Raw genomic sequence first — 22585 nt, forward strand, 5'->3', positions numbered from 1 at the left:
TCAGAAGAAAGGAACTGTATATGCATCTCAGTTACTTGATTCATATAGAATTCTCGAACTGATTTTTACTGTTCAGGTTAAACAAATATTTGGGTTGGTTTGTGTAAATGTTTCTTCCTATATTTTTACATCAAGTCATTAGAACATAGTTGATGTGTTGTCTTTTTTGCTGTTGGTCTTTTTTGTTGTCATTGAATCATTTTGCTCTGATGAGCTTTGGCTATTTTGCTTGGCTGCTTGTGAGTACTACAGATTAATTTTTAAAATCATTGATTAACTCAGTGACTAATATTTAGCACTACAAGGCTCTGTTGCTGCATAGTTTTGTGACATAGTTATTTCCCTGATCAATTTTAGGGTTTTTTTGGTTTGTTTTAACTTTTCTTGTGAATCTTATAGATGGCTATCATTAAGTAAGGGGAAATCTGTAAGAGTATAGGGTAGATGGAATTAGATTCTAGTAAATTTTGAATACATGAATGCTTTGTATTTTTACTCTTTTTGTACTCTTGCAAAGATTTGCCCCGCCCCTGCTCCAGTACCAAGGATCAGCCTAGAGCCTCACATGCTAGGCACATGATCTGCCATTGAGCCACATTGCAGCCCCATGCAAAGAGCTTTATAATGAAACAGACGGGGATGGGGGTATAGCTCAGTGCTACAGTACTTGCCTGGCACACACAAGGCCCTGAGTTTTACATGCCCAGCACTACAAAAACAAAACAAAGTTCAGATGAACACATCAAACATCTATTGTTTGGGGATGTTTTATGAAGTATACTTTCATATACATTTCATCCATTGCTTTTTACAAGGAAGTTACTGTACATAATTTCAGAGTTTCTACAAATATTTGGGATAGGCAAGAAAGTATTATGCTTTATGCTATAAGAAGTGACACTCATGCAAAAAGAAGTTGAGGGGCTGGGGATGTAGCTCATTGGTAGAGTTCTTGCCTAAGCATGTGTGAAGGTCTGGATGAAATCCCTAGCACTACACACACACAACACACACACACACACACATAAATAAATAAGTGGTAGTTGATAATTGTTTTTGGCTAGTACATTGTGTGTTTGTAAAGAGACTTTATTCCATGTATAGTTTAAGGCCCTAAATGTTAACTAAAATGATTGGCTTTAAATATTGAAACGTTAAAAGGACTGGGGATGTGGCTCAGTGGTAAAGCATCCTAGGTTCCAACCCCCCCCCCCCCCGAAAAAAAATGTTTTATCCAAAAAGTTAAATAGGATAATCTGTTAGTTAGGCAAACATAATGTGTAATATGATCTTTATTCCTCGGACCATTTCTGCTCAATGCTGATAATTGTTTTTTAGTTGTTACCTAAAACATAAATGGCAGTTCTTTCTTCCACTAAAAATTAAACACGTTCTCTAGAATTTCCAATTTCCTTAAATAAAATGAACAGTCCATGATGCATTGTTGGGACTGAAAGAAAGTAGTTAAGTAAATTCCTAAATTATTGTTTTAAGTACTTAAACAAGTATCTGGATCATTGTTTTGTAGCTATTTTAAATTGCCATGTTACTTGCCACTTATCCCCATTTCTGGGAGACTGTATTTCCTGCTTGAGGGATTTTTGAGGTACTCAAGTTCGTTAGTTAAAAGGAAGCTTGCTGGGCTGGGGTTATGGCTCAAGCAGTAGAGTACTCTCCTAGCATGTGTGGGGCACTGGGTTAGCTCCTCAGCACCACATAAAAATAAAAGATATTGTGTCCACCTGAAACAAAAAAAATAATAATTTCTTTTTAAAAGGAAGTTTGCTAGCAAAATCAGTGCTGAATCAGCAAAAAGCAGACGTCTCTCATGTCTAAAGTGTTCAAGAGGGGACAGAAGGAAGCCTGTTCTGTTATCAGTTTTTCCAAAGCATATTCTTTCTCCCCTTATTAGATTGTATTTTAAAGCAAATGAGATGAAAGTTTTTTACTTTACTAAGAACTAGGTACTTTCAGAGAACATAAGCTTCAAATATTGGTTTGTTGCTAATCTTGCTGCAGGGTAATATATAAAGGGATGTGATGGTTTAAAGTGGGTGGTTTACAGATTTTCTCTTTATAAGGATCTAGGCAGATCTCCGGGGAGGCCAGAAAAATCTGACCTAGCTCTCCTTTGTTCTAGGTTATACTACCCCAACTGCCCCCCAGGCATACAGCCAGCCTGTCCAGGGGTACGGCACTGGTGCTTATGACACCACCACCGCTACCGTCACCACCACCCAGGCCTCCTATGCAGCCCAGTCTGCATATGGGACTCAGCCTGCTTACCCTGGCTATGGGCAACAGCCAGCAGCCACTGCACCTGCAAGGTAAGGTACACTCATGTACTCGCTACTGTCTTGAGATGCATGAGCCTCAGGTTTGAGAGGGAAAGCAACTGTACATTTACAGATTCTGTGACTTAATTCCCTTTTAACGATTATTCTCACACATTTAAGTGTTGTGGTTTTCTTTTTTTTTTTAAGTAATGGATGGACACAATGCGGGGGGGGGGGGTCGAACCCAGTGCCTCTCCCATGCTAAGCAAGCACTGAGCCACATGAGCCACAACCCTGACCTCATTATGTTCTTAATAGTCATTCTAGTAACTAGTGTGCAAGAACACAGCACAAAGGTGTTCTCCACTTAGAAGTGAAATGGCACTGTCTAAGGGCCAAAAAGAGAAATGTCAATCAGTAGATTGTCTGGTTTCAGAACGTACTTTTGGAGATAGGAGGAGGCTATTATTTTTACTTTGCTAAACCCAGAAAAAAAATGTGTATTTTCCTTTACAACTGAACTGCCAATAGAATTGTATTTTTGATACCTTTATCTTTAGGTTTTATTGATCCTTTTGATGGGTAAAAGTTTTCCCTTTGGGGAAAAATGTGGGTCGTGATAGGGAGATTAGTATCCTATGAGTCAAGAAATAGTTCTATGATCCAGTTATTAGTAAAGGATATACCCATATCTGGGAATTCAAACATTAACTGTCTCTACTTAAGAAGTTGATATGATTTTTTTCTCTGCATTATGTAGACTCTTGATAACATAAGCAAATATAATTTCTCCCCAGCTGTGAGAGAATATTAAATCCAACAAAGCTCACGCCCCATGATTGGATAGCGTGTGCATTATTATTTAACAGAAGATTTCAGCTCTTTGCTTTAGACAGTGCACTTAGGTGACTTCTGAATACAGTATTGAATGAACACTAATTCAGATTTGAATGAAGAATTTTTTTTTAAGAGAATAAATCTTGTAACTTGTACCCTAGACTTTTTCTGTGTTGTAGAGGTAAGAAATTAGCTCTAACAAACACTTATAAAATTACTTCTAAAATGCATTGTGAGTAATCAGAGCCACTAGGTAGTTTACACTTGCTAGACAGCCTGTGAAGTGACTACTTTAAACTAACCGGCTGATTCTAGAAGGGCCCATTTTGGTCAACCTAGGCATTTCAGAGTGTTATCAAATGTGCAAAGTCCCATTTGATGCTTTTGATGTAACAGTATATCCAAGTCACAGCCGGAGGGTATTATACATGAATTGGTTTTTGATAAGTCATTCTTTCTGGTTCCTCTTTTTCTTGGGTTTTCAGTCCTTATCACTTTAAAGCAACTGTCTGCCTCTCTCTCGATCAATGACATTTATTCCCTTTTCCACTGGAAAGAGGCAGCCTGTGACACATTTCAGCTTGGTGGAGAAACTGGTACTTCTGCATCGTCTCTGGTCTGCCTGCTGATTCTTTGGGCTTTGCTTAAAATAGCTCTAGTTCACTTCATGGCAGCCTTGGTGTAAACTGTTAAGAGTTAAGAGGTAAACCCTGGTTGTTGTTTGTTTTAGTTTTTTTGTTTTTTTGGAATAAAGGTTGGTTTTCCACCTCCCTGCCTTACCCATCTTGATCTTTCTTTCCATTATGGAGACTTTGAGGCAGGGTTAGATTAATTTATGGCAGCCCAAGTTAGGAAATGATTTTTCTAGTCTGTTCTTAATAAATGAGAAACATAAACTTGGAGATTTTCCAAATTTATAATGCCATGAACTTGGGTTATATTAAAATATATTGTTTCCAACAGTTCATTATAAGAAAAAAGTTGTTTTCTTCCTTGGTAAACCACATCCCCTCCTAGATCACTTAAATTGGCCACAATATTTGAACCTGCCTTTTATGGCTGTTACTGTAGAGTGAGTGGGGCAGTTGCTATCTCTTCTATATATGATGAATTCTCACTCTTAGTGTCATCTTCAAGCAGACATAATTGGAGAAACACTGGGTTTGATGTAATTTACTATTCCTGAGTTCAATCCTAACTTTGCATAATTTTCATAGATTTGTAGGATTCTTACCTGTGTGATTGAGGAACAAATTCTTTTTCTCTCTCTCTCCTTTTAGACCGCAGGATGGTAACAAGCCCGCTGAGACTAGTCAACCTCAGTCTAGCACAGGGGGTTATAACCAGCCCAGCCTAGGATACGGACAGAGTAACTACAGTTATCCCCAGGTTCCTGGGAGCTACCCCATGCAGCCAGTTACCGCGCCTCCATCCTATCCTCCTACCAGGTCAGTCTCTTTCTTGTGGTCAGTGACTTAGTCGAATAACAAGTTGTTGTGTTGGTTTTTCCCCCCCCCCCCCCCAAGTTGTAGACTGGCTTGCTTTGGCTTCCTCAGGTAAAGTTTGTTGTCTTGACCCTCCCAGTGGTAACTCTGAACATAAGTAGTTATAGTCAAGCCTCAGACCTCGCTTCTCATAGCATTGCCTGGCAACTAGTAATATTTTCTCTAAATACAGATAAAAATCTCTCAGTTCTCCCCTTTAATTTTGTTCTTTTAGTTAATTCTCAGAAGGATGAGAAGCAGAGATAATAGGAAGCCATCTTTTCCAGTAGGTAAAGTGCAGGACATTATAAAAGAAACTTCACCTTAATCATTTTATATTTTAATTCAACACACATTATCATAGTTTAAGCTGGACACAGTGGCACATCCCTGGGAGGCTGAGGCACAAGAATCCCTTGAGCTTGAGTTAAGGCCCAGCCTAACAATTTAGCAAGACATAGTTTCAAATGTCTGTTGCAAGAATGTATCTTTGGTTAGTTTTCTTGCCTGAGATTATCATATTGATTTAATACAATTAGACTGATCTTTCATACAGTGCCTTTATTTAGAAGATTATTTATTCATCTTTTTTTTAAACTGATGCCCAGATTTCATACACAACATGAAAGGCTGAAACTGTAAGAAGAAAACAGTTTTGAATACTCTCCAAGGGAAAGCTACCATGTTAGAGTGATGTACACACCCTCTTTCATACGTACATACATACATACATGCATGCATGCATGCATTTACCTTCTACCACCAAACAGCCTGGTCTTTTCAAAGGATCATTTTCATCACTTGAATGGTTGGACGCAGTTTTGAAATAAACTCTTCCTACTTTCCTCAGCACATTTTTCCCTGAGTCAAATCTTTCCTTAGTGCACATTAATATAGAAGCAGCTGAATTCTCAAATTTGCCTTGAATATCATTGAATGTAACTGTTGTTTTAAATGGGAGTGGAGGATCCAAGAGGAGACTCTTAAAAATGTACAGATGAATTGTTTAAATAATTATTATCCTCTTCCCATTTAAAGCTTTATTCTAGGTACAAAAATATTTCCATTTTAAATTCATACTGTTGAAGTATAGAAAATGACTGCATTTTTAAGGATGTCTGTGACACCTGGGATTGTCTCATTCAGGGCCTGGGGAAGTAATACGACTTCTTCCTAAAACTTTTGTTTTTGTTTTTCTTTCAGCTATTCCTCTACACAGCCGACTAGTTATGATCAGAGCAGTTACTCTCAGCAGAACACCTATGGGCAACCGAGCAGCTATGGACAGCAGAGTAGCTATGGTCAACAAAGCAGCTATGGGCAGCAGCCTCCCACTAGTTACCCCCCCCAGACTGGATCCTACAGCCAGGCTCCAAGTCAATATAGCCAACAGAGCAGCAGCTACGGGCAGCAGAGTGAGTTGCTAAAAAGAGAAAAATAAGAATGATTTGTGCTTGGAGTTTCCGAACACAGGAAATATTCTTTTACCTTTTTTTTTTTTTTAACTTTTGGAATCCAGGATGCAGCTTTAGAGCATGACATTCCTACAGACTGCTTAGATGTCCCAATAAAAATTTCAGTTGTTTTTTTTTTTTCCTTCAACTTAAATGTTCTTAATGGGTTACAAAAAGAAACCAAGCATGGTGGTTTGTACACTCTTGTAATCCCAGCATCTCTGGAGAATGAGGCAGGAGGATCACAAATTCAAAGGCAGCCTCAGCAACTTATACACTACCTCGAAAAATAAAAAGGGCTGGGGATGTGGATCAGTGCTTAAGTACCTATGGGTTCAAACCTAGTACCAAAGAAAAGATACTGTAATAGACTATAAAAACTATTGTAGACTGCTAATCCTGCTCCTTGGGTAGGTTATATTCCGTGAGTGAAGCTAGCATTCCTTATGACCTGCCAGTCTTGAGTCATTAGGAAACAGTAGCCAGGCACAGTAACATATGCCTATAATCCCAGTGACTGTCACAACAGAGGAGGATCACAAATTCCAGGCCAGCCTGGACAGTTTAGTAAGACCCTCTCTCGAAATACTAAAAAGGGCTAGTATGTCACTTAGTGGTGGAGCACCCCTGGGTTCTGTCCCCATCATTGTAAAATTTTTTAAAAAATCCAAAATTAAAAAAAAAAAATAGGGAACAAATTTGTACCTGAATTACTGTTCTTTTGTCAATGGGCATATTTTGCTGTGGCCGTGCATTGATTAGTGCTATTTAATAGAACCCAGCCCTTAGCAGCATACTCAAACCCTAAGAAACCTGATTTCTTTTTGTTTTTGGAGTATAAACAAGCTGCTTTTGGGGATGTGGCTCAAGTGGTAGCACCCTCGCCTAGCATGCGTGTGGCCCTGGGTTCAATTCTCAGCACCACATAAAAATAAAATAAAGATGTTTTGTCCACCTAAAAAACTAAAAAATTTTTTTTTTTTTTTAAAAAGCTACTTTTGGAGACATCTCAGGTTATAGAACCCTATAAACTGTATTTTGTCTAGAGAGTTTTTTTTCTGGTTTTGAAGTGTATTATTCTAGGTTTAACTATATGAAGTTATTTCAGCCTTGATGAACCAGTAGTTTTATTTAAAAGAGCCTACTGATTAGAGGCACTTTATCATGGTGTAAAGAAGATGTGCTTTGATTAGTGCTTTGCAGTTTAAAGTTCTGTGATTCCAGGAGAAAGTACGTCAGGCAGTGGTGTAAATAAATATTTGACCAATTGCTTACAGATGTGACTCTTTCCTCAGGTTCATTCCGACAGGACCACCCCAGTAGCATGGGTGTTTATGGGCAGGAGTCTGGAGGATTTTCCGGACCAGGAGAGAACCGGAGCATGAGTGGCCCTGATAACCGGGGCAGGGGAAGAGGGGGATTTGATCGTGGAGGCATGAGCAGAGGTGGGCGGGGAGGAGGACGCGGTGGAATGGGGTAAGAGCAAACCTTTTCTCCTTTTACCTAATTTTGTTTCATCCATAGGATTTTCAGTGGAAAGAAGGGACTGAAAGACATAAGAAATTTATTCTGCATTTCCATGGACAATCTGTTGAGCTCAACCATCTTCTAAAACATGGAAATGTCATCATTGTGGCATATATTAAGTGGCAGTTTGCTTTTTTCCCTGCCAGTATACTTTGTTGGGTTGGGGAGAACAAAGAATGGTTTTGAAACCAGAGCTTTCAGTTCCCTTCATGGTTTCCAGGGGTGAAAAGCCTCTGTGGGTAATAGATTTGGGATGGAACACACACAACCCTTCTAACAACCCTAAGTTTTTAACTAATGCCTCTGAATGGTTGTCTTGAAATACCTGGTGTATATACTGCAGAAAAGGAATGCAGCTGTTTTTCACAATGTTTGTCCCTAAGTTCTATTTGTGCTCAGAATTGTTGAACATGATGATGAAGGTCTTGGTCCCATAACTTGAACTGTGGCCTGAGGTGCACCTGAAACAGTTTAGTTGGAACACAAAAAAAATCCAGTAACTTTTTTTTTTCAGGGTAATGTATTTAAGTATAGATTCTCTCCCCATTGGAGATTTTTAAAGTCTAAATCGGTTTGACCATTTTGATTGATGGCACAATCTGGTTTAGAAAACTTTGTTTAGATGAATAACATGACCCTGCTACCTCTGCCTGCCCTTCCCCTCCCTTCTCCCATCCCCTCTTCCCTTTCTGGTGTCTGTACTTGATGAAGGTGAGGTATAATGTTGGTGGTTAACATGATCAGAAGGTTTAGTTCTGTGTGTGTTCTGTCCCTATATAAACAAGTTTTTTTTTAAAAAAAGTTATGCAGAATGTATTAAGTATAAATTGGATTTGGTGCCAATGTTAAGGAAAAAGTAAACAGCATATGATTTTGTAAAAACAGATTTCAAAATTAAATAGATAAAATGTTGTTATCTTTGAATTTCAAATCTCTTTACTACCAGAGGTAGTTAATATTGTTTTGTGTATTCTGCATAACTTTAAAAATAGTCTTCAGTGAAATCTTTATTGGAAGAAAGTCATTTTATAACATGAAAAAATTCGTAATTGGATATTAAAGTAAAATCAGCCTTCCAATTTGGAGAATATTACATTATAAAGGTTTCACTTCTTTATGGATGTTTTAAAATAGACATAGACACTTGAAATTACTATCATCACGTCTCAAATCACCTAGAATTCTTAGTATTTTTCAATTTCAAAAACAATTTCAAATTTATTCATTGTAATACTCCAGAAGTAATGATTCTACTGATTTTGCTAGACTACTTACTGTTGTAGGGAGCCCCTCTTTGTGGATAAGAAGTCTCTCCTGGAGTCATAGACCATGGCCTTCCCTGTAGGTTGACCAACAGACTGTGAAACAGTCTGATGGATCCTGTGGGGACAGGACAGGGGTGTTTTCCCCTTCCCCCTTTTTTATTGTGGTGTGGTGATGGTTTTCAGTGTCTTCTGCAGGTAAGGCACTCAATGTTGTTAACATGCCCTTTTTCATTGCCTCAGTATTTTGATATTTTCATTGGCTGTTAAACGTGGAAACTTTTTAACATGCTTTGTCGCATTTATATGCTACAGGTTACAAAGTGAGAGCCTTGTATACACTTCAATACTTAAAAAGTACCCGTACTCAGTACTCAGCCGGCAGCATAATGAAAAGTGGGACTAGACACGGTGTCCATATGGAGAGGAAAAATATACATAGAATATTTTTAACAAAATGTATTCATTGTATAAATGGAATCCTTCTGTAACTTTGGTAACTGCATACTTGTTGTTTGGTAATGAACCAGAGGAGGTATAATACTCTAGAATTGTGTAACATTAAAGTGTAAACTTTTGTGTTAAAGAGAGAGAACATTTTATGGTGTGTACTTTTAAAAAGGAAACAAAGCTGCATGCAACAGCTTGAAATTGTATATTCAGGTATTAAAGGTGCAATACTGGTTAAAAAAAACTCAGGGTCTCCCACTGGGGAGCTGCCTTTATTTAACCAAAAAAGCTAAATTCATATTCCTCCTTCCCTCTTTAGAATATGTAATTTTATACTGCCGTAGTTGTTATTATTATAAACCAGTATGTCTATAAAGTTGCACCCCCAGTCCATGAGCCTTGGTATATGTTGTAAATTCTCCTTTCACAGCAATTGTTATATCCACTAATGCCCTGAACTGTATGGCTTTATGCTGAAGATTGGCTGGATGCGTCCTCTGATGTGTGTTGTAGGCATTTAATGTGGTTGTCTCCTGCTTTATTATATTGTGACTTGTTAGGAAGCCCAGGGCTCTCCTCTGGGAGAGGTTGAGGGTGCACCTTTATGAACATGGAAAGGTTCATCACAGCAGTTGCCTCCGCTTGTTCCTCCTCTGTACACCAAGCTCTCCTGGTTTTTCAGCTAATGGGGGTGGGTGTTTGGGATTTAGGTTTTCCCCCCCCCAATTTGCCAAGTATTGCACTATTAATACCAGCCCCCGAAATGAAAGGAACCAACCACAGTGGTGTGTACAATCAGACAAGCAAGGTTGTATATTAAGGAAGTTTGAGCAAGCTGCCCTGAAGAAAGGCATAGTGACAAGATGAGAGAGATGCATTGTATGGAGATGTGTTTAGCCAGTGCCCTTCTTCCCCACGAGCCCCCCCAAGGCTCAGAGCGGTACTGGCTTTTAAAGGGAAAGGCCTTCATTTCTTCGTTTATCCCCCCAGCAGCGCTGGAGAGCGAGGTGGCTTCAATAAGCCTGGTGGTAAGTTTTTGAGTATTACCATGGATAGTGTTTAAAAAAAATACAGTCAGTTTTTAGAAAACTATAATTTTTTATTACTTTCCTAAGTGGTTTAAAAATGATCTATGCAAAAGAGACTAATGGGTACTGCCGGCATTGTCTTAGGGGTAATAAGGTTAAACTATGGTTACAAAACAAAGGGTTACTTGAAGTATTGAGCAACTGCTTCTGTAATATGGGGGAGAATACAGTTTTTAAATTTGGTTTATTTGGAGGAAAATTTTTGACTTAAATTTAACACTTATTTGGCACATAAAGATTGAGAGTGTATTTGGTTAATGGTTTAGAAGCAAACCAGCAAAGAAAAAAGCAAACCCTAGCAAACCTTTCACCAATGTTAAAGAGGCACTGCTCCATTTTAGCAGTGCGGGTCATTTTGAATTTAATGGATCCCCATCAAATGGTGGTGTAGTAGATAGCTATGTGTGTTTGTAAGGTTTATAGCTTGCAAGACTTGCACTAATAATATATTATATGATCTTTCCTGATTGGCAGGACCCATGGATGAAGGACCAGATCTTGATCTAGGTAACTTTGAATTCTTAAACTTTGTTGTGCTTTTATAAGGGAATGAATGGCAAAAAAGTACATGCTTGTGTGAGTTAGAGTTCCTCAGCCCAGTAGATTAGTATGCTTTCAATGATGTCAAGGTAGATTGGAGCTTCCTTTATAGTGTTAATCTGCTCATGACTGTCTTAAAATCCATGGCATTCTTATTAGTGTTAGTTGACAGTTCTATGGTGAAACAAGACAGTAACTCTCTTCTGTTTTGTTCTCTCTGAAAGGCCCTCCAGTAGATCCTGATGAAGACTCTGACAACAGTGCAGTTTATGTGCAAGGATTAAATGACAATGTGACTCTTGATGATCTGGCAGATTTCTTTAAGCAGTGTGGGGTTGTTAAGGTAAGTAAAGCATTATAACTTTAGGTGATCTGACAGAAATTGACACCACAGGACACATAAAATTGAACTGAAATTGAGAGTTGTTCCTGAAATTCCCTGACTTTTCTGGATGTGTTGTGGTTTGCTCCTTAAGATGCCCACCTCCCAACTGGGTGTGGTGTCACACACCTTATAATGCCAGCTACTTGTGAGGCTGAGGCAAGAGGATCACAAGTTCAAGATCTTTCCTGGCAACTTAAATAAGACCATGTCTCAAGACAAAGCGGTCCTGGCCTATAGCTCAGTGGTAAAGTACTTGCCTAGGGTAGGCTGGGCCCTGGGTTCAATCCCCATTTTTAATCCCGTCCCTAGCCATTTTTTCCTAGGAAAGAAATGCCAAACACAGTTATCATATTTGATAACTTCAGGTCATTTTTATAATCATCAGTTAGTTGTGGGTTGTTGTTTTGGGTTTTATTTTGGTACCAGGGATTGAACTGAAGTACTTAACCACTGAACCAGCTACAGCCCCAGCCCTTTTTATTTTTCTTTTTGAGACAGAGTCTTAAAAGTTATTGGGGCTGGCTTTGAACCCTGCCTCAGCCTCCAGAGTAACTGGGGTTACACTTGTACATCACTGACTGTTAATTGTCCATTTAATAGCTTGGCATTATAAGAATGCCCTTCTCCCCTCCCCCAACCTGAATTTTATTCTCATCTCTTACAGATGCATTTTCTGTGATGTTTTATTTCACACATAAGCTTATTAGGCATCACTGTAGGATACCACCATTTTGAGGACTGGGGCTATATCAATGGACAAACAAACAAGAACACTTGGAGTTTACATTTAGTGGGGAATTTATAGTAAAAATAGATTTGTGTGGTGAGCTTCGTAGAGCACACCTGTAATTTTGGCACTTAGGCTAAGGCAGGAGAATCACAAGTTTTGAAGCTAGCTCAAGCAACTTGATGAGACTCTTGTTTCAAAAAGGGATAGGGGTGAGATAATGGCAGAGGGCCTGTTATTCCCTCCCCCCCAAAAAAAGGGAGGGAAAAAAAGATTAATGAATATTAGATGGTGAAATGTTATGCGGAAAAACAAAAGTAAATAAAAGAATGGCAGGGGTTAAAAAATGAGAAATAGAACCTTCTAACTTGAAGTGGGCCTATATTTCATTATAGTGGAGGGCAGGGCTCCTGGGACAGAAGTTCAAGGGAGCTGGTGTGGCTAGGTTTTGGTCAACTACTATGGGGCTTTAGTGAGATGGGGGGGAATTTTTAGGGGTGTTAGGTCGGTAACTAAAAGGTTTGGAAATTCTTGTGTTCTCGTAAGTGTATCACATAGCCTTTGAAGTACAAAAAAATTTTACATTTTTTGAAAGATGGCTGGGTTATTTCTATGTTACAGACACTGCTTCAGTAGGCATTCTTTTTTTTAGTTGTTGATGTACCTTCATTTTATTCATTTATATGCAGTGCTGAGAATCGAACCCATGCCTCACATATGTGAGACAAATGAGCCACGACCCCAGCCCCAGTAGGCATCATTCTTATACGTGTCTCCTGGTACCCAGTTGCCTGGGTTTTTTGCTGTTGTATGTGCAGTTGATTCTTTTTTTGTTTGTTTTTGTGATACTATGGATTAAACCCAGGGCCTTGTGCGTGTAAGGCAGGCACTCTATATCCCCAGCCCCAATTATTTTTATTCTTAATAGCTGTATAAAGTCACAGGAAATAGTGAATGAATGATGAGCAATGGTTTATGAGTCATAGATTTATGTGTACACATTTCTGATTATAATTTGAAATTATAAAATGAACTTGCCTGTTAAATTGTGTTATTTTAAATTTTACAAGAGAAAATGAAATCCAGAAGTGACTTGCCTGAGGCTGCCCTGCTGATAGATGTCCAAATGGCCCTATAACTGGAGTTTCTTGCATTGTCCTGCCATTCCCATCCCCTATTCTGGTCATTTATTTAGAAAATTGAAACTAAAGGGCAACATATTGTCCTGTTCACTCTCAAGTGGGAAGATGCACATTGGGCATGTTTTTGCCATGATGCTTAGGTCTGATTACAAGAGGGCCATAAGGAATGATTTTGGAGTTACAAATTAATTTTTTTGCGTAGTCAGGTTTACACATAACATTCACCACAAATAATGAAGATTGACTCTACCTGGTTGAGGAAGGGCTGGTTCTTAAGGTGTGCATGTCTCTAGTTTCACCCGATAACTGTATTGTTGACCAACTTCTTTAGAATCTGGCTGGCATTTCATAATCACATTCACCTCATCCTCACAACTGGGAACCCCCTGACTTGGTGATCTGGTGTGAGAAAGTGAGAAGGTGGTTTTAATTCCTTTCTCCTTGACTACTAGTAAGATTGTTCTAATTGGATATCCTCTCTTTGAAATATATATGTCTCTTGCTCAGTTCTCATTGAGTTGCTTATCTCTGACTTACAGAAATTGTCTGAATGCTAATCCTTGTCTGTTCAAAATCTCTCAGTTTATGGTTTTTGTTTTTTTCCCCTCTATTTTTGCAACACTAGGGTTGAACCCAGGACCTCATGTACTTGTTGTATTTGCAAGTACTTTACTTCTGAAGTACAGCCTCAGCTGGCCCTTATTTTCTTTTGATGAATAAAAGTTTTAATGTAGTCAAACTTACTTATCTTTTCCTTAGTAGTTAATGCTTTTCATGTCACCTAGAATGTTTACTTATGCATGTTTCTATGCATTTTGTGTACTTTGGTCAGTTTCTGTGATTTTTTTTTGGTACTGGGGATTGAACTCAAGGGTACTCAACCACTGAGCCACACCCCCAGCCCTATTTTGTATAGAGACAGGGTCTCACTGAATTGCTTAGCCCCTCACAGTTGCTGAGACTGGCTTTGAACTCGTGATCCTCCTGCCTCAGCCTCTTGAGCCACTGGGATTGCAGGTGTGCACCACCATGCCTACCTGTTTTACTGATCTTAACTCCTTTCTTTTCTCTATAAATTTTTGAATCAGTTCATGAATCTTTAAATTTAAAAACCTCAATTGAATGTCAACTGAATCTAAGACAAATTTGAGGAGAATGATATTTTCTGATTATTAGAGATGTTTAAAAAATGCAGTTATTTATTTCCTACATTTGTTCATACACATGTGATCCAGAAACTGATTTTCATTTCCCTTTTGTTTTTGCCAGTATTTTGCCTAATTTGTATCATGTCTTTAAAAAAATAAACATATTGGTTTATCTATGCTCTTATAATGCTGACCCCTTTTTGAGTCTTATAAATGGATAGATCTCAAGTACTACCATATGTGTAAGCAGACATGCCTTCGATTGTGTGCATATTTAATGAACAAAATACACACAGGAAAACATTTTTGTACAGTGTGGCTCCTGAATTCAAACTAACTACATAGTGCTCAACTGAAGAATAAGTCATGTACTCTGGCCTTGTCAGGAATCCATGTAGCACATTCATATCCTACACTTAAGGATGTAAGGATTGTTTTTTGTTTAGGGGAAGGGTATTGTGTAGAGCTGAGGATTGAACCCAGAGTCTCCCACATGCTGTATCAGTGAGCTGCAATCCAGCCTCAGGGGTCTTTGGTGATGTTTGAAAACCTGACTTGACTCCTGAGGGATGACTGCAGTGATTAGATTCCTGTTAGGGTGTAGAATTTGTTGAGGCTTATGGTCTAGTTTGGTTTTTATGATAAACACACTTGAGGCAGGGAACATGGAAGTACCTGTTTATTTTAGATGCTTAGGAAATAGTCCTTTGTTTTTTTACCAAGGATTGAGCCCAGGGGCACTTAACCACTGAGTCACATCCAGCCCTTTGTTGTGGTTTTTTTGTTTTGTTTTGTTTTGTTTTTAGAGAAAGAGGGTCTTGTTGAGATGCAGAGGCAGGCTTTGAATTTAAGATCCTTCTGCCTTAGCCTCCCTAGCTGGTGGGATTATAAGCCTGTATCCTCATACTGTCAATTATAATTCTAATAATTCAGAGATACTCTGTCCTAGTAGATATGTGTCTTCCTATGAAAATAACTTGCTTTTGGAAGACAGAGGTACTTTTTCTGAATTTCACATGAACTTTTCCCTCCAAGATTAGTATATTAGAGTCACATTCTAACTGTGCTGTTTTATGTGTAGATGAATAAGAGAACTGGGCAACCCATGATCCACATCTACCTGGACAAGGAAACAGGAAAGCCCAAAGGTGATGCCACAGTGTCCTATGAAGACCCGCCAACTGCCAAGGCTGCTGTGGAGTGGTTTGATGGTAGGATGTGCTCACTGGCATTCTGAACTGTTCACTCACACACATATGTACAGTCTTAGATGTTGCATGTGTTGGTTTGTAGGAATAAAGGGGTCTTGCTGATGTTGAACATCATTATCTGAGGTTTTGAGGACAACAAAGGTACTCTTCCTCTTTATGACTGTAGGACATAGCAAGAGGGAGAGACTTGAGCCATCTGAGCATGTATGCCTCCCAACTTTAAGAGGGCCCAGCCCCTGATCTTGGCTTGGGATGTTCCTTTATATTTAGGCACTATCATTAAAAATCCAAATTATATCTAAGCAGATATTATCAGAAGATACAGAAAACCCTTCAAAAAAAACAAACATCTTAAGGTCTGGGCATGTAACTCAGTGGTAGAATACTGGTTTAACATACAGGAAGCCCTGGATTTCATCCCTAATACCACCAAAAAAGCAAAGAAACCCCTTAGCCAGTGTACATTTGTGTGTGTGTTTAAATAAAGCCTTGACATTGCATCAATACTGGGATTTCATTTCAGATGAAACATCTTGAAAGTATCAAAGTCCTGGCTCTTTTCTCTTGGCTATTTTTTATCACTGCTTCTCACCCAATGTTGTATAAGAATCCCAGCCCATATTCCTCCTCCTAGTTTTCTATTCAGGATAGAGAGGTTTCTAAGTATCTTTAGAGACTTTTTTTTTTTTTTTTTTTTTTTTTTTGCCTCATCAGTAAAATCTGGGAGGTCACAGGAGAGGCAGTCTAGATGCTTCTGGGAATGGCCAAATTTGGCAAGTAATAGGTTGAAGGAAAAGGAATAGAAACTAGCTTTTTCTAGTCCTTAGGGGAGGAAAGAGTTGGAGTTTTGTGGTCACTGATATCCTGTCAATCTTTTTCCAGGAAAAGATTTTCAAGGAAGCAAACTAAAAGTCACTCTTGCTCGAAAGAAGCCTCCCATGAACAGCATGCGGGGTGGCATGCCACCTCGTGAGGGCAGAGGGATGCCACCACCACTCCGTGGAGGTATTTACTGAACGCTTTTCTCTGAGCTACTTTTCTCTTCCTGTAAATAGTTGGGCACAGTGGCACTCGTCTATGATCTCAGTTTGTTGGGAGGCTGAGGCAGGAGGACCATCACTGAGTTCAAATCCTGTGTCAGCAACTTAGGCTCTAAGCAAATTAAAAGGACTGGGGCCAGTGTGGCAGTGCACACCTGTAATCCCATCAACTCAGGCTGTGAGATAGGATGGCAAGTTTGAGACCAGCCTACTCCCTGTCTCAAAATAAAACAGGTTGGGGATATGGCTCAGTGGTTAAGTGCCCCTGGGTTCAGTCCCTAGTATCAAAAAAAATTTTTTTTTCCATTATACTTTTTGCCCCTGATGGGGGGAAGATGAAATAATAAAAGGGTGTATAGAATCAATACTAGATTGTTGAGAGCTAATGGTAAATGTAGATATGGATTGATTGGTTAGGGAGGCTAGAAGCCCTGCAGAGCCTTAACTGCCTGAGTTTCAGCTCTACCATTTATTCCGCTTTGGTTTTATCGTCCCATAAGATTATTTTGGGAGATCAGTGAAATAATGCATGTGGAAAGGCTCTGGTGGTTGTGAGGATGAAGCTGTAGTGTCTACACTAGGCCCTTGGACTGTAGAAGGATTTGTGCTCCCTGTATGGTCTTCATGAGGCTATTTCTTGTTGCAGGTCCAGGTGGCCCAGGAGGTCCTGGGGGACCCATGGGTCGCATGGGAGGCCGTGGAGGAGACAGAGGAGGTTTTCCCCCAAGAGGGCCACGGGGTTCCCGAGGGAATCCCTCTGGAGGAGGAAACGTCCAGCACCGAGCTGGGGACTGGCAATGTCCCAATCCGTATGTACTTCACTTGGCAAACTGATAACCCTACTAGTCGCATCACCCCTGCTTCGCCCCATTCCCAGTCTGGGACAGGACTGCTGGATTCTCTTTACCTAGAGAAGCTTAATGATGAACTTGATGACTGTCATGGATGCGGGACTGGTCACCCACTCCCTGCCTGCTCCCACTGGTTCTGTGGGTGTGCTGCTACCTGAGGTTTTGACGCTCGAGGCACTCTTCTGTAGACAGATCCTCTTAAAGCTTTGTGCCCCCGGGACCCTGTGGTTGTGGAAGTGCAGTGTGTGCCTGATTAAGTGTGGCCTCTGCTCGTTCAGCTTCTTTGTTCATTTGGTGATTTCTGCTCTGGTGTGACTTTGTGCAGGGGTTGTGGAAACCAGAACTTCGCCTGGAGAACAGAATGCAACCAGTGTAAGGCCCCGAAACCTGAGGGCTTTCTCCCACCACCCTTCCCACCCCCGGGTAGGTACAGGTTTCCTGAACATGCCCTCAGCTTCCTGGTGCTAACCTTCTATTGTTGACTTTAGTGGGCTTGGTAAACTACCTGTGCCCACTGTAAAGGACTTTCAGTTATAGTTCTCATTTCTAAATGTCACCCAGATGTTGGGACTGGGTCAAGTTTCTGCTTTCTTCAGAGAAGAGGAAACAGATCCTTCTACAGCATCTCTGCAGAGCTTCTTTCTCAACTCCCTGACAGTGTCTCCACCCTTTCCTCACCTTAGGTGGTGACCGTGGAAGAGGTGGCCCTGGTGGCATGCGAGGAGGAAGAGGTGGCCTCATGGACCGCGGCGGTCCTGGAGGAATGTTCAGAGGTGGCCGTGGTGGAGACAGGGGTGGCTTCCGTGGTGGCCGTGGCATGGACCGAGGTGGCTTTGGCGGAGGAAGACGAGGTGGTCCAGGGGGTCCCCCTGGACCTTTAATGGAGCAGATGGGAGGAAGAAGAGGTGGACGTGGAGGACCTGGAAAAATGGATAAGTATGTGGTGGGGGAGAGCTGGACTGGAGCTCGTCCACGTGGCACCAGTCTGGGGATGAGTCGCAGGGTACCGTGGGCTGCTGTCAGGCTGCTGAACCTTCTCTGTTCTAACCAGAGGGCCCTCTTTGCCTTGCAGAGGCGAGCATCGTCAGGAACGCAGAGATCGGCCCTACTAGACACAGTCCCCGCAGAGCTGCATTGACTACCAGATTTATTTTTTAAACCAGAAAATGTTTTAAATTTATAATTCCATATTTATAATGTTGGCCACAACATTATGATTATTCCTTGTCTGTACTTTAGTATTTTTCACCATTTGTGAAGAAACATTAAAACAAGTTAAATGGTAGTGTGCTGAGTTTTTTTTCCTTCTTTTAAAAATGGTTGTTTAACTAAGATTTAACAATGGGAACCCCTGTGAGCATGCTCAGTATCAATGTGGAGAACCAAGAGGGCCTCTAACTGTAACAATGTTCATGGTTGTGATGTTTTTTTTTTTTTTTTAAATAAAATTCCAAATGTTTATAAACAGTCATCCTTCTCAGCCTCTGTTCCACAGTTGCATGCCCCTGTTGTCCCCAGGGAGTAGGGTGCCATCCTGATAAACAGCTCGTTTCAAGTATCAGTCTAAAATGGTGGTGGCATGAAAACAAAGTACAGCACATTCTTGGTCGCAGAAACAACTGGCCCAGCACACCCTCAGAAAAGATGTACAGTGGCACTGGGGTAAGGTGGAGGTGTGGGAGTGTGGGTAAATTCCTTAATGGGAGCTGGGGCTTAAGCCTAGAAGAGGTCATCCGCTGGCCACAGGCTTGCACCGTGATAACAGCGAGCACTTGCCTAAGCCCCATTCCTGGCCCTTCTGAACATGCATCTCACCTTCATCTCTGCTGTCTGGTTCTTTACTAGATCATCCACTAGCATGAACTTATTCCTCACCTCTAGGGAGGCAAAGGGGGCCCTGTCTTTGCCTCCCTTCCACCGTCAAAGTTCTGTCCCTCCTCCTGGGAGGTGCTCTCTTGCCTCTTCTCCCCTTTAAGGACCCACATTATGATCACTGCCTTTACTGCAAGGATAACTCCAAGCTGTCTGTATTGCGGAGATGGTGGTCAGGCATTGTCTGTTCTTGCTGCCTTCTTCCAAGTCTGTTGGTGGGAGGCCCCCACAGCTAGTGTTGGGTTCCTCCAATGCTCCCTCACACCTAGCTGACCTGTCCTGTGGTTTTATCCACTGTTGACATTGTACACTTCTTCAAATGCCACCCTCTTAGGAGTCTTGACAGGTTGGAAGGTAGGATTGATCCTGTCCTGACCTATCTCAACAGATAAGTGTGTGCTCCAAACCCTGGAATTAAAAACCATGACTCATTCCCCACCCTCCTTCCAAACTGGCTCACCTAGAATCCATCCACAGCCCTCAGCCCTGCCAGGCCGCCACACTAACTCCCTGGACTTCCTGCTTCTCCCCTGGGCTCCTAATCCTTTTCCAGAGGCCAGAATGACTGGACACCAAACATTTTTGCAATTCTCAAAAGATTTTGTGGCTCCCACCATGCTGCTTCTGACCCATGTGCTACAGACTCTTCCGCCTCGGCACACACATCTCCCAGGCCTAAGCCTCAGGTGCCAAGTGCCTCAAAATATTTAATTCCTGGGCTAGGTTGTGGCTCAGTGGTAGAGCGCTTGCCTAGCATGCGTGAGGCACTGGGTTTTTATCAGCACCACATAGAATTTAAAAATTATTGTGCTCACCTACGACTAAAAACAAATTTTAAAAAATATTTAAAAGTGAGGTGCTCTGCAGGTCCCTCTGTCATCCCGGATTGGGCTCAAGTTCCCAGAGCTGCCCAGCCAGCAATGGCTTTGTGTTTTGGAATTGTGTTTCAATTCCACTAACTCCCTCAGACTTCCAGCTGCAACCAAGGCCAAGCCAGCTGCTCTCTGGCATTTAGTGGACGCAAGAAACCTGCATACACAGTGCTTCTGGGGTCTGCAGATAACCGTGGGGCATCCATAACCCAGTCCTCTTGTCCCTCTGTTGCTTCCCTTGGTTCTGTAAGAAAATGAGAGGCTTTTCTGGAGGTGATGCTATGAACCCAGGAAGGCACCACATAACAAGGTCTTCCACACAAGGGTAGTCTACACCACAGCTGCCCTGTGTGAATATTGGAGGCTGGAATCTGGAATAGCCCTCTGGTCACAGGCCTCAGCTCATGAGACTGGAGAAGAGGAAGGAGTTACCTCCATTGCCTGTCCTTCAGCATAATGCACATGTACCCCATCAGGCCACATTGAGCTGAGTTATGGTAATATTTTTTACAAACTATGATGCAACTACTACTATGGTTCCATTTTACAGATGGTGCCTCAGAGGCACAGGAAGCGTAACCAGTCCACTGGATTCAGTTCCTTTCCTATGGTCAAACCCCAAAATGCAGTAAGATAGGTACAGGCAGGAATCAAATTCCTGCATAGCTGCTGACAACAAATCTGTTTTGTCCTCTCTCGGCCTGTTTCCCTAAATTGTGAAATGAAGACAACTGAAAGTATCATTTACCCCAGTGACTTGGGAGGCTGAGACAGGAGGATCACAAGTTCAAAATACAAAGCCAATTTGGTAAGACCTTATCTCAAAAAAAAAAAAAAAAAAAAAAGTCTGGTGATATTGGTCAGTGGTTAATACCACTCCTGGGTTCAATCCCTGATACAAGAAAAATAAAAATAAAACGCCAACATCCAATATACTTCCATCACCTCCACTGCTACTCCTGGTTCCTTCTGGGGCTCTGGCTCCTGCCATTTTCCCTGCCCACCATAGCAGTTCAGGGATCCTGTTAAGACCTAAGTCAACCTCTCCTGCTCTAAATCCCTTCTATGTCCCTCTAGAGTCATGGTCCACAAGGCCCTCCCTACTTGATTTGTCCCAACTTGTCCACCTTCATCCCTCTCCCCAGCTCCCTCCACTCCAGCCTCCGGGGCCTCCTGAGTCCTATCCCACTTCATATTCCCACTGGCTATTCCCTTGGCCTGACGCACTCTCCCTCCAGGTTATCTGCCAGGCTTCTCTCATCTCTTTCCCTAATCTCTGATTTTAAATTGCACACACTCCCATCCTCCCTTGCCTGGCTCCAACCTCTCTCCCATCTCAGCCCAGGGGCTGCCTGCCTTCCAAACTGCAAGCTCTGAGAGTTTGGCCTTGTTTGGCCCCCCACTTTGCTGTTGGTTTTGAGTGTCAAAAGAGACTTGGCACCCTAGGTGCCATGTGCCCTCCATTACTAGTACTTGTTATCCACCTTACTCAGACCAGGGTGGGGAGTGAAGCCCTGAGGCATCCAGACAATTCAGGAGATTTTGAAACCACTTTCCCAAAGGTCCTGAGCTCAGGCCTGAGATGAAACCTTCGGGAACTTAGTGCCAAAGGGACTCAAAGTAGGTGCTCAATAAATGATCCTGATCTTTGAGGATATTCACATAACAGTGATGTTCAAACCCCAGGTCCATCAGCTGCTCCCAGCCTGAGCTCCAGTTGGTGAATGGCAAGTGTTCCTCCCAGAAGTGACTCCCCATCCATTCAGGGCAAGGGCCAAGAGCAGGTCTGACACCCACTGAGAGCTTTCTGAAAGCTCTGAGCATCCTGGTTGTTTGGTCCCACCCGGCAGCATGACTGCGACCCAAACCATCCAGGCGACTGCGCCCGGCCCAGCCGGCAGCAGCAGGGGGCAGGATTTCCCGCAGATCCCGGCCAGGGCCCGACTCTGCAGTTTGAAAAGAACCAAAGAACCGAGCGGGGTTCAGCCTCCCCGGCCTGGCCGACCTCCGCAGCCTCCAGGCCTCACGCCCCTGTTCTGTGCAGAAGCCTCTGCCGCAGCCTCCTGGCCACCTGCCTGCCCTTCTGAGCCTCAGCTCCCCGTCCGCAAAGCGGGTCCCCTCAACTCAGTTTGGTTCAACTGCGCCTCCAGCGGGGGCGCGGGGCGGGCGCCCAGGGGCGGCAGGCAGCCGGGCCACCTCCCCTCGCTGCGCCCGCCCTGCGGGAGGAAGCTCGCCACTGGTGGCGGGTCGCCTCGGCTATCTGGACGGCGGAGGTCCACCCGGTGACTTTGCAGTCCCCGGCCCCTATCGCTTCCTGACTTGCTCTCGGAAGCAGGCTGTGCCGCCTCCAGCCCTGGGAAGGCCACTGTCCGGGAGGGAGGACCACTAAAAAGGGTCCCCCGAGATCACAGAGGGCAGG

The 22585-nt window shown here is 42.1% G+C and overlaps 1 protein-coding gene across 12 annotated transcripts in view; it reads left to right on the forward strand.

The window, feature by feature from the left end:
• Ewsr1 (EWS RNA binding protein 1) overlaps positions 1-18893 on the forward strand; it is a 27043-nt gene extending 8150 nt beyond the window's left edge. For 7 of the 12 annotated variants that reach the window (XM_021733761.3, XM_021733762.3, XM_005336043.4 and 4 more), the window contains 13 exons: positions 2141-2327; positions 4394-4561; positions 5801-6012; positions 7347-7527; positions 10281-10318; positions 10853-10885; positions 11143-11261; positions 15402-15531; positions 16414-16536; positions 17218-17380; positions 17748-17845; positions 18106-18358; positions 18495-18893. In XM_021733761.3, coding sequence (XP_021589436.1) covers positions 2141-2327; positions 4394-4561; positions 5801-6012; positions 7347-7527; positions 10281-10318; positions 10853-10885; positions 11143-11261; positions 15402-15531; positions 16414-16536; positions 17218-17380; positions 17748-17845; positions 18106-18358; positions 18495-18534 — 1745 coding nt within the window. In that variant the 3' untranslated portion in view covers positions 18535-18893. Of the gene's footprint in view, positions 1-2140; positions 2328-4393; positions 4562-5800; positions 6013-7346; positions 7528-9155; positions 10578-10852; positions 10886-11142; positions 11262-15401; positions 15532-16413; positions 16537-17217; positions 17381-17747; positions 17846-18105; positions 18359-18494 lie in introns of those variants that run through there. The other 5 variants (XM_021733765.3, XM_005336044.4, XM_078039680.1 and 2 more) reach the window with 2 other exon arrangements.
• The last annotated feature ends 3692 nt before the right edge of the window (positions 18894-22585 follow it).

This window comes from Ictidomys tridecemlineatus, chromosome 2, assembly GCF_052094955.1.
Source record: "Ictidomys tridecemlineatus isolate mIctTri1 chromosome 2, mIctTri1.hap1, whole genome shotgun sequence".
NCBI lineage: Eukaryota > Metazoa > Chordata > Mammalia > Rodentia > Sciuridae > Ictidomys > Ictidomys tridecemlineatus.